The sequence below is a fragment of the Natator depressus genome, chromosome 5, assembly GCF_965152275.1.
Source record: "Natator depressus isolate rNatDep1 chromosome 5, rNatDep2.hap1, whole genome shotgun sequence".
NCBI classification, from domain to species: domain Eukaryota; kingdom Metazoa; phylum Chordata; order Testudines; family Cheloniidae; genus Natator; species Natator depressus.
Genome location: NC_134238.1, coordinates 29,826,351 through 29,844,498, shown reverse-complemented (window position 1 = coordinate 29,844,498; position 18,148 = coordinate 29,826,351). Strand labels below are relative to the sequence as shown.

The 18,148-nt window shown below is 41.3% G+C and overlaps 1 protein-coding gene across 1 annotated transcript in view; it reads left to right on the top strand.

Moving 5' to 3' along the window:
- Nucleotides 1-18,148, top strand: part of PAIP1 (poly(A) binding protein interacting protein 1) — a 45,022-nt gene that overhangs the window by 19,503 nt on the left and 7,371 nt on the right. The window contains exons 5-9 of the mRNA XM_074952530.1: nucleotides 2,449-2,560; nucleotides 3,766-3,891; nucleotides 10,780-10,886; nucleotides 17,088-17,205; nucleotides 17,375-17,429. Of these exons, the coding sequence (XP_074808631.1) occupies nucleotides 2,449-2,560; nucleotides 3,766-3,891; nucleotides 10,780-10,886; nucleotides 17,088-17,205; nucleotides 17,375-17,429 (518 nt within the window). The remainder of the gene's footprint in view (nucleotides 1-2,448; nucleotides 2,561-3,765; nucleotides 3,892-10,779; nucleotides 10,887-17,087; nucleotides 17,206-17,374; nucleotides 17,430-18,148) is intronic.

Here is an 18,148-nt window from a genome sequence, read left to right as displayed (position 1 = left end):
TACAGGAGGCCCCTATACTGAACACTGTCCCCACATTTTCCACAGGAGTTCGTCCTGGAAGATATCTCGATGCTGAGGGTGACCTGGGAAGCAAGAGAGGGTCTTCTTCTACAATGCGGCTTCTGCCCTGGCCCATATGCAGCTTGCGTGTGTACAGCAATGGTCCCCCCGCCCCTCACGGCACAGTGGCACGTACATGTTAGCTTGATTGGGACAAAGACCACAGTGGCTCTCCCACAATGCCCAAATTCTGGGTGAGACCTTTGAAGGGATCACTGAGGCAGATTACCGCTATGTGTGAGAGCACATCAACGCCCTATTCCGCATCTAGGCATGCATGTAGCCCTAACCCTGCTTGCCCCAAGAGCTCTCACCGAACAACTTCCTTCCCAAAATAAAAGCCACTTACCAGGAATTTCCTATGGTGTTTGTCCTTCCGCAAGCATTGGCCGCTGCAGCTGGCTACCTTCCTCCTGGCTTGAGAACAGCTCCTGGCTGCATGCACCTAGGGATGCCAGGGTGTCTTCCTCCTCAGCACCCTCGCTCCCGCTTTGCTTTTCCTCCTCCTCCTGCCTTGTTGGACTGTACTCTGAAGTGTCCATGGTGGTACTCGGAGTGGAGGTGGGGTCGCCCCCAAGTATCGCGTCCAACTCTTTGTAAAAATGGCAGATAGAAGGAGCAGCACCGGAGCAGCTGTTTGCCTCGCGGGCTTTGCAGTAAGCATTCACCGCCTTCTTCACTTTAATCCTGTATTGCAGTGCGTCCCGGTCATGACCCCTTTCCATCGTGTCCCTTGATATCTGCCCAAAGGTATCATAATTCCTATGGCTGGAGCACAGCTGGGACTGGACAGCTTCCTTCCCCCAAACGCTGATGAGGTCCAGCACCTTGCCATTGCTCCATACTGGGGATCGCCTGGCGCGTGGAGGCATGGTCACCTGGAAAGATTTGCTGAGAGCACTCCATGCCTGGCTGAGCAAACAGGAAGGGGATTTTCAAAATTCCCAGGGAATTTAAAGGGCGGGTCTGACAGTTGGTCATCTGAGGGCAGGGCAGTAGAGTTCAAAGTGATGACCAGAGTGGCTAGAACAGGCATTGTGGGACACTTCTGGAGGCCGATCAGAGCGCATTAACAGACCAGGGCATCCACACTGGTGCTGCGGCGCTCCAGCGGGGGCTCATCAAATGTTATTCCACTCACCGAGGTGGAGTACCAGGAGCGCTCTAGCCGCGGAGTCAGAGCGCTCTACGTGCCTTGCCAGTGTGGACGCATCGTGAGTTAGAGTGCACTGGACTGCTTTAGTGCGTTCTAACTTGCAAGTGTAGCCATGCCCTAAGATTTGCCCAAGACCAGTATAGCAAGTCCACTTCAGTATTTCGGATTAAAATTTTATCGTTCCCAGTCCCCAAATCAATCCATTAAACCACAATCATGGTCAGTTCTCTAGAACTGTGCTTAGAAACATGAGTGTGTTCAGGAAGATTTGCCTTGTTAGTTCATCTAGAAAATTTAGTTAAGGTTGCTCATGTGGTTTTCTTATCAATGTTGACACTGAAAATCCAGGAAATAACATTAATATTTATGCCAACCTCAACTTGCATGTTCTTCAATCCAAACATAATCCTAAATCAGTCATACTCCCCAGCTTCACAACCAAGTCCATTTCTGTTCCATCAAATTATCACTGACAATGCTTGATAATGAAAAGGATTGGTCCATGAGATTCTCTGTTGCTGTGTACTGGTATGCACATTTCCAAAGACCTTGTTTGGTATGGGTACTTAGAGTTCTATACAAAATTGCCCCTTATTCCCTTTCATCTTTTTTATGTTCTGTGTTTCCATTCAACTGTAGTCCGCCATCTCATTTTGATTTACAATTAAACCATATATATCAATCATTTATAACTGATGGGCCAAGGTTATAGGGGTGATACATGTTAAGTGGTGTAAAATAGTCTGTGGTGTTGCACACGAAGCCACTAACAGGAGGATATGATAAACTATCATTTAAAGTATCCCTACTCAACTTCTACTTACTGTGTGAAGTTACATCTTTTTGGACCCATTTACCAATATTTAACTTGTATAGGGACAATGTAGGGAATTAATATATTATCAGTGATATATTTAAAAAAGTATTGTGTTCTGTTCCATTTTGCTGTCTGCTTCCATTCTTTCAGCACTAGAAAACTTGCCTTTTTTTTTTAAATCATACAATTAAGTGAATTAATGTAAAAGAAGAAAATACCTATTGTCTGTATGAAGTCCTATACATTCCTTCATGAATTAGTCCCTTTTTTATTGATGTCCTGTATTCAATGTCCTTGAGATATTTTCTATTCAGTTGAGTAGTTCACAGCATTATAGCATGTTAAACAGTTAACTCTTATGAACACTAGAATTTCTAGCAGTAACGGTAGTTTGATTCTGAGGATGTTTTTGTAGGTGTCAAACGGAGTATGAAAACAGAGATCAAGCAGCAAAAGGTGATGAGGCTACTCGAAAACAATTTCATGCTTTTGTGCTGTTCCTAGCTGAACTTTATCTTAACCTCGAGGTAAGAAAAAAGTTCTGTATCATGGCCCTTTTTTGTTACTCATTTAAAATTTCTTTTAAAAAAAAAAAACAGATTAAAATCAAATTTTATTAATCTTTTATGTTACTGAACCTTTAACCATCTAGGAACTTCAAAACTGATTCATTGTCATCAGAGTCTCTGAAAACAACACAAGAACAAGTCATTTAGAGAATAAAAATGCTTCTAATAAATTAGAATAAGAGCAACTTTCTTAAAGTCAGTATTTGATGCAGATGCTTTCTCTTTCTTTCTTAAGCTAGGGCAGAGTAATCAGCATGAGGTGTCTCCTTTCTCTGTTTTGAAATGAGATTTTTGCCTGGTGAAACCACCACAATATATATTATTATACTCAAATCAAAGAACCAGCTGATAGGGGAAGTTTCTTCCTAACTCTTATTAGTTAGAACTTGTCTTATGCCTTGAAGCATGCCAGTTCATTTTCCATATATATGAGGGTTTTTTTAAATCTTACCCTGGTGAGTTTCACAGGTTAAATGTGGTGTGATTTTTAGAAAGTATATATTGCCTTTCATTGATTTTTAAATTTGATGCATGTTTCAGTTTACTTGAATGTTCCAATAAGTTAAGTATGTGTTTTGCTGTTTTGGAGACCTAATCACAAAATAAATGTATGTATTGCACATTAATTTGTTTATAACTAGACCTCAAAAAAGCCATTTGCTCATTTGCTGATGGTAGTCAGACAGTTTTCACAGATGACAGCCATCAGCTCTTGCAGAATCTAACCTTTATTTAAAAAAACAGTTTCTAGAACATCTAATTACAAAGAGAACTTTCCAAATGTGAGGTGGAGGGAAGACAGGGCACATAATGGTGTGGTAAAAAGGTTTTTATTCTCAAGAGCTTGGGATGACCTTTGTCACTCATGAATGGGGAAGTCACAACAAGCATTTATGTAGGTCTTCCCAAACAAGTGCTAATACAATCATTATGCAATACCATCCAGCAAGTATGCTGTATGTCAAATTTTATAGAAAACCTACTTTAGAATTTTTGGGGGGAGTTTTTATTAAACTTTTTCATATTCCTCTACTTGTCAAGTCCAACTGCTGTATTATCACATTGAACTGTACAGAATTGAAGAGGGGAAACCTTTATAGCAAACTTTAGAAATAATCTGAATCTATTTTAAGTGTTCAGACATGGTTTTTGGTCATTTGTAGATTAAGGGAACAAAAGGACAAGTAATGCGAGCAGAGATTCTGCAGACTGGGCTTCGGGAATTACTGAACGCGCTTTTTTCTAATCCTGTGGACAACAATTTAATCTGTGCAGTAAAGTTACTGAAGGTAGGAAGAGTTCAGTATTCAATATTTTCTTTCTTTTAAAAGTGTATTGTAACTGCTACTTTTTGTAAACTTAAATGTTGATGAAATATTGCAGGTTTTGTCATAATATAACCAGATTGCCCTGCTGTATGAAAGTAAGTACTTGACCAACACTACCTTTTTATATGAAAATATAACTTCTATGTTGAGATCAGTTAACATCAAGATATATTAAAGAAAATTGCTAGTTCATTATTATTGCTTTAATATTTTCATGTTAAAAAAGCTTTTAATAGCTTTAAAGTGATTGCTATATTTTTTGATAGTTGCCTCTGAGATAACGAGCATTGCCTGCTAGTGATGCAAAGTGGAAGGAATTAACAATATGGCGGTTGCTATAGTTTCTGCTGGTAAACTGCAGACTATCTATAAAAGTATATTAAGAGCCGAAATCATTAATAGAATTTTATGTGTAGCCATAACAAATGCAAATATGTTCATGTTTCAAAACATTTGAAAAGCATTTCCTCCTTTGCACACAGAGTTCTTCTTCGGGTCTGGAAAACTTACTCAGGGTTTGTTCACATTTGCAGTGCTGCTGCAGCACAGCTGCACCACTTAGTGAAGACATTGCTTTCGCCTTTCTCCCATCCATCTGGGTACTCCACCTCCCTCAGCGGCAGTAGCTATGTCGAAGGGAGAAGCCCTCCTGTCAGCATAGTGCTGTCTACACTGAGGGTTAGGTTGGTATAACTTCATTACATAGGGGGGTGGATTTTCCTGAGCGATGTAGCTATACTGACATAAGTTGGTAGTGTAGACCAGGTTTCTCAACCCATGGGTTGGGACCCAAATTGGGTCTCCAAAATGTTTCAAAAGATCACTTGGCAGCTCCTGTCCCAAGGGGCTGGCTGGGCTTGTCTACCTATTCCAGGCACTGCAACCTCTGGGGTCCCAGAGCCCCTCAGGTTTGGCCCAGTCATCATGACAACGGGAGTCTGGGTATGCCAAATTTGAGTGAGTGACACTGCAACGCCGTGAGCCAGGTCACAACTCCACTCTTACAAATTTGGTCCAGTCAAGGAGGCAGGTCCAAACGTGAGCTGTGCTGCATCCCCAGAAGTTGAAATGCCTGGAGCAGATCGCCACACCTAGCCAGCCCCACAGCACAAGAGCTGCAGAAGCCATCACTGTTGGGTGAGTGCAGGGCAGAATTCAACTGAAACCACCCCAGGGCCTCTACCGCCAGACTATTTAGTGGGTCATGACAGGACATAAACATTTACAAATGGGTCCTGAGCCCAAAAAGGTTGAGAACCACTGTTGTAATAAGCCATAAATCCAGTGTCTCTAGTCAGTCCATGATTTTCAGTGTCTAGCAAAGTTATGTTTCAGAGTAGCAGCCGTGTTAGTCTGTATTCGCAAAAAGAAAAGGAGTACTTGTGGCACCTTAGAGACTAACAAATTTATTTGAGCATAAGCTTTCGTGAGCTACAGCTTTGTGCTCAAATAAATTTGTTAGTCTCTAAGGTGCCACAAGTACTCCTTTTCTTTTAGCAAAGTTATGAATATAAGCTCCTACCCATCGTCCTCTTCAAAGGAGACCTACACAACACTTTCAGAAGATGAGACTAGGAGCTTACATTCAAAACTTTGCTATACACTAAAATCATGGACTAAATAGACTGGATTTATGGCTTATTACAACAATCTATAGCCCACTAACAACACCCTCTCCCACCTCACCCCGCCCAGTTGCTGCTGCCCCCTCCTGTTTCCTTTCCTACCTGTGACTGGGGGGGTGTTAACAGGCCACTTTGCCTTGAATAGTCCTTTTTAAATATGCGTTAACTACTTATGCTAAATAATCTGTTCCATCTTGTATTTACCTATGACTGATCTATACTACAGAGTTAATTGGATATAAAGCAGCTTATTTTACAGCTTTAGCTTATTACAGCTTGTAACGAGGCTGGTTCTGGCGGGACCCAACTGAGAGTGCCAATTCAGGACAAATTGCTTAAAGCAGGGCAGTTGCAGCCCAAGGTTGGGGTTTCTGTGCACACTAAGGCAAACCAAACCAGCCAAACAGAGAAGACTTTGATTTTACCCCACTGGCTAACCACAAGTCACACAGGCAATTCCCTTAGATACTCCAGTTTCCCAGTATCACCACCAGTGCCACTCGTTATGGGGACAAAAGGTTATGAAAACCAATACCCCAGTAAAAGAGAAAAGGTTCTCTCAATCCCAAAGGACCAAGCCCCAGACCCAGGTCAATATACAAATCAGATCTTACCCACAAATCACGCTGTTGCCAATCCTTTAGAATCTAAAATCTAAAGGTTTATTCATAAAAGGAAAGAAATATAGATGAGAGTTAGAATTGGTTAAATGGAATCAATTACATACAATAATGGCAAAGTTCTTGGTTTAGGCTTGCAGCAGTGATAGAATAAACTGCAGGTTCAAATTAAGTCTCTGGAGTACATCCACAGCTGGGATGGGTCATCAGTCATTTGTTCAAAGCTTCAGTGTAGCAAAGTCCCTCCAGAGGTAAGAAGCAGGATTGAAGACAAGATGGAGGAGCTGCAGCAGCTTTTTATATTTTTTTTGCCATGTGGTCTCTGCTTCCTTTGTCCCAAGGAAAAGCTGTCCCTCACATGGCCTAGAAAAACCTCAGAGTTCTGTCCATAGGCAGGTCCCTGCATACCTTGCTGAGTCGCAAGGCGTGTCTGCCTTCTCTCAGTGGGTCAGTTGTGTAGCTGATGGTCCTTAATGGGCCATCAAGCAGGCTAGGCAGAGCTGACACCAACTTGTCTGGGGTGTCACCCAGAAACATAGCATAAGTTTGAAAAACAGACAGTATAGACCCAATACTTATATCTTTAAATACAAAAATGATACATGCAAACAGATCGCATAATCATAACCAGCAAACCATAACCTCGTCTTAGACACCTTATTTGACCCCCTTTATACAAGATTTGGTGCCGCTGCAGGACCTTGGTTGCAACAATGTTCTATATGGTCCCAGTTGAAGTCAATAACGTCACACAGCTAACTCTGTAAGCGCCTACACTGAAATGTAGCTCCCTCTCATGTAACTTGCCCACTACACCAACTTAATAACTCCACCTTCATGAGAGGCATAGTGCTTAGGTCAATGTAGTTAGGTCAATGCAGTGTCAGTGTAGACACTCTCTAAGCAGACAGAAGAGAGCTCTCCCATCGGCTTAATAACACCACCTCCATGAGAAGCCCTCTCCTGCCAACATAGCACTGGATTTTGAGTAACATAGTTATACCAAAGTAAGTGTGTAGTGGAGACCTTGCATAAGTTTCCCAGACATGAAGAGCTCTTTGTAAGCTCAAAAGCTTGTCTCTCTCATCAACAGAAGTTGGTCTCATAAAATACATTATTTCACCCACCTTGTCTCTCTAACATCCTGAGACTGACATGGCTACAACAATGCTGCATAGAACAGTTGGAAGTTTTGGCAGATAGGTAAAGGAGCAGTTGGTTGGTTGGTATTTGGTTGTGGTTTTTTTGGTTGGTTGTTTTAAAATGTAAAATTTATTTGCATTGTTTGAGTCTGAACATAACTTCTGCAAATCACTGAGAGTCTAAGTAGTTCATCTTTAACTACTGCAATTTAAGAAAAATAAAATTCACCTTTCTCTTGGGATGATACCTAGTTACAGCAGTGGTTGTGACATCACAAGTATAATTGGTGTTGGAGAACAGGAGATCATGATGTTCTGAGAACTGCTTCTATGATATCATCCAGGGTTTTTGCAGCTAGAAATAAGCCAAAAACAGCCTCTACTTCAAATAGATATCCATATTTGAATTTTATTTAAGTTTAGGCTTCTGAAACCATATTTAGGCATTTAATTAAGCAGCCTGATATTCACAGGTGCTGAGCTCCCTATGATTTAGTTATGAGCTGACTGGGTGCTGCAGATGCTTAGCACTCTGAAAACTCATTACTTTAGGAACTAAATCTAGGCTTTTATATCTTCATTTAAATGTCCAAGCTTGGAATTTTTGAAAATATCTACAGTAGAACTATATAAATTAAAAACGTGGCGCTCTTTATGAAGGTTTGTTTTATGTCTGCAGCATTAAGATTTGGGGGAGTTCAGCTTATTTAAAAAAAATAAGTAAGGGGGTATAGGCACAAAGACTTCTGTTCCTTCTGTAGCTTTTTTCGTATTTCACACTTCTTTATTCATTCTGTTTTCCAAACAGCATTTAATCTGTTTTACATAGATTTGTGGTTGAATATTTACTACACCTGATGAAAGATCCTGAGTAGTTCATGAAGTCTGTGTAGAAATACATGTTTGGCCTTTTCCATTAAGGTAATACAAATAACTCTCTGGCTTACGGTGACCATGGTTACAAGTTCTGCCCTCAGTTACAAGTTAAAACTACTAATCAAATATTTGACTGTAGTTGGCTTATCAAATGATCTACTGTATTTTGTTATCTTTTATTTTTGAAGTCATCAGGACAAACATGCATTTCAAAATCATTCATCTAAGACAGTGGTACCAGCAGAATCGTTCTGTGTTCATCTGATCATTTAAAAGAAACGTTACTATCTTTTGTTAATTGGGTATTATATGGGATTTAACTTGGCAACAATTAAGTGGCATATTCTAACTACAGAAAATATAGCAATATAACTTTAAAAATATTTGACTTTGTATATAGTAACTATAATTTCAATTTCAGAGTAGCAGCCGTGTTAGTCTGTATTCGCAAAAAGCTTAAGCACCTTAGAGACTCACAGATTTATTTGAGCATAAGCTTTCGTGAGCTACAACTCACTTCATCGGATGCATTCAGTGGAAAACTGTTAGTCTCTAAGGTGCCACAAGTACTCCTTTTCTTTTTATAATTTCAATGGGTCCCAAAACAGTTTAACAATATATATAGCACCAGTGAAATACAGCAGCTCTGAGGCTGGAGGTCAGCAACCAGCTAGTGTACAGTACACAATAGTGGAGGCAGGGAAAATTTTGACAAAGATCACAGGCAAATCCTGGCTCTTCTGAGAGTGTCAAGATATTGTTAATCTCTGTACACAGCAGTCAAGAAGGCCTTGATTTTTTATTTTTATTTTTTTATACTGTCAACAGTAAGGTGCATAGTAGTCAATTTATATTCTTCAGAGTGAAGAAGGGCCAAATTAGTCTGGTTGGGTTTGAAGTCTGTTTATTAAGTCTAGCTTTATACATGATATATTACTCAATAGACCAACATTCACAATTGCCATACGCATCAGTCATAACTTCATTAGGAAAAAATAGATATATTACATTTTAGTAATAAGGGACAGAATTTCAGATGAGTCAAAAGTCAAAATTTCAGGTAAGGTCTAATCTTGCTGCTTTCTTCTCTCATACCTGTAGCCGTATTGGTCTTTTGTGATTCACAGAAGTTCTAAACTTGCATACAAACTGCGTTCTTTTTCTCTTCTTTAATTTCAGATATCCTAAAAATACACTTTTTGAAATATGGAATTTGGGAACTTAGTACCAGTTTTTTTTAGCTTTTTGTCATAAATCTAAATAAATATTACATTTATTGCAGAATTTAGTTTTGAAATAACATTGAAGTTTATCCTTCTCATGGTATTTTTGCCTAGTTGCAAGACCTATGAGGTAATGTCTACACTAAGTAATTTAGGAAGAGCTCCTCATCTCCCAGTGATGTGTGGGTTTTTGGGCAAACCCAGTGATATCTCTCTCTTTTTAGGGGAAATAATTATCATAAAAATTGTAAAATAGAAAAGTCTTCATTGCTTGAAAAATACCATCAGGTTTTGTGCACGTGTTTAAAGAGTGAACCTTGTGTGGCTGCTTTAAAGTCTTGTGAGGTTACTGAAGAGTTGTTTTCAAGTTGTGGTTAGTGTAAAGTCCTGAAGATAACATAAATGGCAACAGGGCTGTTCATTCAATTTCTAAGTAGCATTAAAAAGTGGAAGGTTCAGTGACCAAAGACCAGCTGTTGATGAACTACCAACACAATTTAATGAGAATTCATTAACTTATATCAGAGGTGGGCAAACTACAGCCCGAAGGACTGTCCTGCCTGGCCCGGGAGGCTTACCCCCGGCCCCTCTGCCACAGTTACGCTGCCGCGCGAGCAGCAGGGCTACAAGATTCTGCCGCTCTGAGCGGCATGGTAAGGGGGAGGCGGAGCGCGCAGCGATGGGGCAGTTGGGTAGAAGGTCCCAGGGGGCAGTCGGGACAGGGAGCAGGGGGTGGTTAGGGGCAGGGGGTCCCCGGGGCAGTCAGGGAGCAGGGGGCAGTTGGATGGGGCAGTCAGGGGTCGGGGAACAGGGTGGTTTGGACAGGGCATGGGAGTACCAGGGGGCCTGTCAGGGGGTGGGGGCGGGGCGGGGGTCAGGGGACAGGGAGCGGGGGGGTTGGATAGGGGGTGGGACCCTGGGGGGGGGGCGGTTTGGGACAGGGGACCCCAGGAGGGGGCAGTCAGGGGACAAGGAGCAGGGGGGGTTGGATGGGTCGGGTGTTTTGAGGGGGACAGTCAGAGGGCGGGAAGTGGGAGGGGGCGAATGGGGGGCAAGGGCTGTGGCCAGGCTCTTTGGGGGGCACAGTCTTCCCTACCCGGCCCTCCATACAGTTTAGCACCTCGATGTGGCCCTCAGGCCAAAAAGTTTGCCCACCCCTGACTTATGCGGTCTGTAATGTTATGAAATTAAAGACATCTAGAAAATCAAGGTTAGCTTTTCCTTTAGGGTAGTCAAATAATGTGTCTACACTTGTCACAGAATTCCATGAACCTTAACTTTGCTTTTTAAGATTTTATGTAGTGCACTTACATGCTTTTTTATTAATAAAATGTGCTTTTTTTTTTTTTTTTTTTTTTTTTAGTTGACCGGATCAGTTTTGGAAGATGCATGGAAAGAAAAAGGAAAGACTGATATGGATGAAATGGTCCAGAGAATTGAAAATGTTGTCCTGGATGCAAATTGCAGCAGGTGGGAGGAAAAATTAGTTGATCATTAATTCTTCACTGCTTTTCTTTACTCGTGTGGGGTTTTCCTACTTCTTCTTCAGAGCTGTATGTCACTTAATATTTCTACTGTATTCAAATTATGTCAATGTACAGAATGCATTCTTTGCAGAGTTATAGTGACCTTAATGGGTCTTTGTTCTTATGGGCCATGAGGTAATATACTTTATGCTAGAACATTCCAATACAGTAAAACCTGTTTCTAAAGAATGACTGGGAAATTTGTACATGTATAAATTAGATATTTTAAGCAATTTAATATAGATTTTAACCTTGGGTGTTAAAATACCTTTTCAGTGCTATACTTCTATAGTGGACTTTATAATTTTTGCTTTTGTTGAAGTAACTTTGTCAGTTACAATATTTCTTGATTTTGTTCACAGTTTACCACCTTGGTAATTTATATACCATATGCGATGGTTGGTTACTATAGAATATCATGAATATTGTATGTTTCAGTGCTAATATATCTCTTCAGTATATTCATTAATTTGAACCAACAGCACTTCCAAAATGTACTGTTGTGCAGAAGAGTTAAGATTAGTTTTCTCAGAGAACATTTTGGATGCTATAATTATAAGTGGCAAAACTAGTCCTGCTAGAGTATCTTGCATAGAACATGTTCATTAAAGACATTGTGAGGGAGATTGACTTCACTAGTATGAGGATTTATTGACTTTATTCAGTGTCGCTGATCATCCCCAATAATTATTCTGCGTCCACAGTACCTCCTCTGTCTCTTATGGATCTGATTAGAGGTTGGAGAAACAATGGAGGAGTGGCTGGGTAAATGTCACTCTAATACAGGGGTTCCCAAACTTTAACAACCCGTAAACCCCTTTCATTAAATTGTGAAATCTCGTGAACCCCCTCCTAAAAATTAATATTTCCAGGGATTTAAGTTTCAATTTCCTCAGTGTGATGGATGCGCTTGCTTTGCTCTGCATAGCTCTTGGAAGTCTGGAACCACTGGAGAAAGATAAAGTCTCAGGTCTGGTTCAGCATCAAGTCTGTTTCTGTATTTGGTTTTCAGATGTGCATATGAGGAAAATGCTTTCTCACATAAGTATGTTGTTGAAAATGGTAACAAAACTGTAATAGCTTTTTCTGCCAGAAGAGGGTACTCGTTTCTTAAACTCAGCCAAAAGTTGATCAATGACAGATTTCTGAAACTCCTTTTCAGTTCATAATCACAGGAGATCTCAATCAATTTCTCTTTTTCTCAGTGTCCAATGTGTGTGTTGAGAAAGTGGTATCATCAGAAGGGTTGTGAATCCAGTCATTATCGCCTGATATAGCTGGAAAGTTGTGCAAAGTCCTTTTAGGTGTGCAGTTATATTGGTTTTAGTGCACTGATCCAACTGAAGTTTATGTTCTGCCAGGAAGTCATGAAGAGTACTGAAATGCTCAGTTTGATTGTTTTCCAAACACCTTTCCCAGAACTGCAACTTTTTTTTATCATGGATTCAACTTGCTTTTGCACATTGAAAACTCTTATATTGAGGCCTTGAAGAGATAAATTTAGGTAATTAATTCTTGAGAAAATATCTGCTAAATGGGCTAGGTTCTGGAGCCAGACATTATTTTCCATACAGCAGGCAAGGTGGAAAGGGTGGCTGTTGAAAAAAACTAGGATTTCCATTCTAAGCTCAAACAAGCGCAAAAGGATTTTGCCCCGTGAGAGCCATCTAACTTCGGAGGGGGTCAACGGACAATTGTGTATATTACCCATTTCTTCACAAAGTATGTGAAATATTCTGGAATTTGTTGGCCATCATTTTATGAAATTCACCATTTTCACTGCATTATCCAGCACTTCCTTCAGTCCCTCAGGCATGTGTTTTGTTGCAAGGGCTTGTCTATGGCTACTGCAATGAGTCCAAGAGACTTTTCATGCAACCTTTTTTGTTTGATCTACAAATCTAGTATACTTGCCCGTCATAGATGTGGCCCCATCAGTGTAAATGCCTAGGCAACGAAACCAATCTATTTCCTTTTCTTGAAAATATGCATAAGTCAGATTGAAGATCTCTTTTCCAGTTGTACGTTCTTCCAACGGTCAGCAAAACAACAAGTTTTCTTCAACCATAGCTTCATTCACATAACGTACAAACCATAGCAAAATAGCTAGATTAGCTACATCAGTTGATTCATCCAACTGTATAGCATAATATGGACTGTTTCACTCTATGTACCATTGTAGTCTCTACATTATTTGAGATGTCATTAATTCTTCGTGACAATGTATTATTGGACAAAGGTGTCAATCCTTTTTGCAGCCTTTTCTCTGAGCATGCAATGAACTACATCTTTTATACATGGACCAATCAAGCTCTGTGCTATGGTATGGGCTTCTGATGCTTTTGCTACTCAGTAGCTCATGCAGTATTATGCTTCAGGTGCATTTGCATTATCAGTACTTGCTTTGGTTATAAAACTGGTAATGTCACTTTTCCTCTCAGCTAATTTTCGCTTGAAAAAATCAATAGGCTTGTCGAGTTGTGCAGGATGCCTAGTTTCTAAATGGCTCCGAAGTAAAGAAGGTTTGAGGCTGCTGTTTGCTGAACATCACCACAAATTACACACAGTGGTTTTGGACATTGTTGATCACCAATGCAAGTAAAGCCATATTTTATATAATCATTGTCATATTTTCTTTTCTTTGTAAGTGACTTTCCAGGACCATCATGATCATTAGACTTAGATTTTCCACAGTGTGGACTTGAGGAAACACTGGCTGATTCTTGTATCTTTACACTTTCCTTTTTCAGCCACTTATCCATTGAACTTGTGTACAAAATATTTATTGTGTTGTAATAAAAATAACAGATAGAATGCTAACAACCAACAAACTAGAAAATGAGAAGATTCACTCATGTCTCACTGAAGCAAAACAGCACTCCAGAGGGAATGACTTAGTATCGAATTACTAAGGCACCTTAACGCTGCTACACTGGCTACAATGTGGTTCCAGCTGGTTTGGCGCGCAAACCCCTTTTCTTCCACCACGAGGGCTGTTCCTAGGGGGGTGCCCCATGAGGGACAAATTAGCCTGGATCACCCCCCCACATGCAGCATGGTCCCTGCTCACTCTGCCCTTTATGCTGCCCAACTTCCCCTGTTGGCCAAGGATTCGAGCTGCCACCTGCGCGCCTGGGGTCCCAGCTGCTGCCCTGCCCACCACGGGGCTCAGGCTGCTGGCCCTGCGCAGGGGTCTGGGCTGCCGGCTCTGCCCTCCACGGGGCTTGGGCTGTTGGACCCCATTGACTGGGACTCAGGCTGCCCGCTCAGCGCTCCACTGAGCTCAGGCTGCCAGTCCCCGCTGACCACTGGGGCTTCGGCTGTTGGCCCCAACTGCCCAGCCCCTCACTCCATGGGACTTGGGCTGCCAACTCCATGCTGACCACTGGGGCTCGGGCTGCCGCCCGCCCTCCCTCCCCCCCCACCCCCGCTGACTGGGGTGGGGTTTGGGCTGCCAGCCCTGCATTGAGCACTGGAGCTCAGGCTCCTGCCAACCAGGGCTCAGCTGTGTGCTCCACAGAGCTCAGGCTGCTGGCCCCAACTTCCGCAGGCTTGGGCTGCTTGTCCCTCCACTGACGGGGGCTCGGCTACCTGCTCAGCACTCCATGGGTCTCGGGCTGTCTGCCCTGCAACCGGGTCCCGTTTGCTGCCTCCCATGCCCGGGGTCCTCTGGCCACCATTAGAGAAATTTTTCTGGCTACCCCCCTGTAATGTTGTGCGAACCCCCAGGGGTGTGTGAACCCCAGTCTGGGAACCACTGCTCTACTACATTCAGCTTCAGGACTTCCAAATAGAAATCTGGACAGGAGTTTATTCCATCCCTCTGAGTCCTTCCAAGGCTGCTATTACACAGCCGTAGTGGGACCCAGACAATTGCAGCAGGTGTCCTGTCAGAAGGAGGAAGGCCAGTGGATCAGTAGTTGTCCTTGCAGGAACCTTGTTGCTGCTCAGTAGCATCTGTGGCAGGTATTACACCTGAGAGCTTCTGGCTTTGCATGGAAGGAGATTCATTTTTGTAGATACCCCAAGATCATTGGGAATGGGAGGACCTACAGCCTCCAAAATCCATGGTAACCAAAGCCTCTCTCACCAGAGGAAAAAGTCAAAGGTAAATTCAGATAAGTGAATGTTGTTGAGTTTTCATCCCCCTGGCTTTCTTATGCAGGCTTTTCGGTGGGAGGGGTAATAATGAGTGACATTGCCATCTTGATGTAAAATCACTGACGGCAATGCTGACATGAAAGAGAATGTTACAGACTCTGCTTGATTCACTCTTGCTGCAGGTTTGATATTTTACTGGAAACGGAAGTATTGTCTGTTGTGTATCATCTTTTCAATTATCTACTTAACTCTGAGGGAGAAAAGCAAATCCCTGATCTTGTGCCTTCTGTAGATCTAGTTGAGAGAAAGTAGTATAAAATCATCTCACTGCATCCAGATCCTGACGGGAAAAGAAAATTTATCCAAAATAAATCCCGGAACAAAACAAATCTGAAGGATTTATTGTCTTCAAGGTGCAACTGTATATTAAAAAAAAACCATGTCCTCCAATTACCCAGTACTGTGACCTCCTGAACATAATTGGATTTTTTTGTTCTGTTGCATGAACTTTATGGCTGTTTAGCCACTTCACACAAATCAAAAGCCTTTGTAGTATCTTGGATTTTGCTTACTATTAATACGCAACTTTAAATAATTTGTGAGTTGTTACTTTTCATGATTTTATCATGCTGTATGCTCATCAGTAATTTTTTTTTTTAGAACAAGTGAGCTTCGAAATATGACATTTAATTTTTTTTCTGTCATTGCACACATTTCATTGCCATTGATTGAACTACAATATCTTCCTTCACAAAAATAGGTAAGGGGAAAAATGGACTGTAAGGAGTACTTTCAGGTATAAGTCCAAAATGATGATGATTTAAGTTAAACAACTAAAATTTTGGGAAAGATTCCTCCAGCCTAGACAGTCATACAGTAGACATCTGGGAAAATTTCATGTTACTCATAAGAAGCGTAATGGGAACAGGATGATGATGAGGATGACTGTTCTTGTATTCTCTTATCATCATGTTCCTATTACGCCTCTGGCATTTAGGGCAGTGATGAAGCTCCTCCACTCCTGTCTGTTTCTGGCAAGTCTTTCAGTTGTTCCCCAGCTGTGCCCCAGATTTTTCAGCTCGGCTTCCACAGCGCTTCGCCATGTTGTTTTCAGGCAGCCTCGTTTTGCTTGCCTTCAGGTGTCCATCTTCTTGCTGCTCTGGTGATGGAATCAGTTTCCATCCGAAGCACATGACCGATCCATCTCCAATGCCTCCTGGCAATGATGGTGCTCAGATCCTCTTGGCTGCACTGTGTCAATAGATCTTGGTTTGAGATTGTTCTGGGCCAAAAGATACGGAGGATTTTTCTGAGACAGGTTGTATGGAATAAAGACAGTTTGGGCATGTCACACTTTCTCATTCCCCAAGAACAGTACATCCTCTAATTTTATAAATAGCTACTTACTTATAAATGTAATAGTTTTTTGTTATTTGTTTCATATTGCACATATAAGTGGATGTGCTAGCTAAAATAGGGAGGGAACTTGGCATTTGTAATTGTATTTTGCAACGCATAAGAAGCGAGTAAAGATGTAAAACATCATTTGAATGTATTGATATTATGTATACTGTTTAGTCCTACATAAGTGGAAAATATAATATCCTGGGGGGCGATATTTAACATGTCAATGTGATTCTCTTGCACCACTTGTTTTCTGTAATTGATTACGTTATACAATCAGAATTACTTCACTACATCCGTGGTAAGAAACTAGCTCGCATATGTGTTCATTCAAAATCAATTGTGGTGGCAAAACAGGTGGATTTTCTAAAACCATTTTACTGTAGATTTGTTTAGTAACTGCTAGAGTTTTGATATCTTACTGGTTTGTTAACCCTTTGTCTTCCCCCTACCTTTAGCTATAAATGTGTGTGAAGCATTCTCTTTTAATTATTTTAAGGGACTTTGACTTAAAATGTAGCATATGCAGTGTTACAGAGATGTTGGATTGTAAAGAATCTTGGGTTTTTTTTGTTTTGTTTTTTTTACATTTTAATACAAAGTACTTAAGCAGTTCTTGGTGCTTTTTGTCTATTTGCAGAGATGTAAAACAGATGCTTCTGAAACTAGTAGAACTACGCTCAAGTAACTGGGGTAGAGTTCACGTAACCTCAACATATAGGGAAGCAACACCTGAAAATGACCCCAACTATTTTATGGTATGAATATACTCAGAAACATCAATTGTTCAAGTTGATGTATATTCACAAAGAAATGCATAGAACTTTTGTTAACCTTGATAGATGTTCTGGAAGTAGTAAAGGCAATGAACAATTATCCTGTTTATATTAAATACGTGTATAATTTACTATGTCATTTTAATTTTAGAATGAGCCAACATTTTACACTTCTGATGGTGTTCCTTTCACTGCAGCAGACCCAGGTATGTCTCCAGCTTAGTATAGTTATTTTCCTAAGAAAAATATAACTAAGGGTACGTCTACACTACTCGCCGGTTCGGCGGGTAGTGATCGATCTATCGGGGATCAATTTATCGCATCTAGTGTAGACACGATAAATTGATCCCCAATCACTCTGCCGTCGAGTCCGGTACTCCACTGCGGCGAGAGGCGGAAGCAGAGTCGACAGGGGAGCAGTAACAGTCGACCCTGCGTCGTGAGGATGCGAGGTAAGTTGACTTAAGATGCGTTGACTTCAGCTACGCTATTCTCGTAGCTGAAGCTAGGTCGATCTCCCCCCTCCCCCCACAGTGTAGATCAGGCCTAAGTTGAGGAGGTCCTGTCCAAATAGGCACAAAGTATAAACAATTTTTAAATAATGGAATTAGTGCAGTTTCAATGGCAAGTAGCGTGAAGACAGTAAAGCAAACAAGTGTTTGAATCCTTCCAGTGTTCCCACAGATGGGGACCAGAGAAAAAGCAAAGCTCTTCTTACATCACTCCCTCTGTAAAGGGGGAGAGCTGGCTGATCCTGCTTTGTTGTTTTTCCTGTTTTCTAGCTAATGGAGAAGGAAAAAAGCCATCTTGTATTTTATGTGCACTCCTTAGTCTCCTCTCCTAAATTTAGCAGCAACTTTCTCCTGTGACATGATCTGTTATCGCTGGGAGAATTTTATCCTGAAAAGAGCTGAACTAGGTCAAA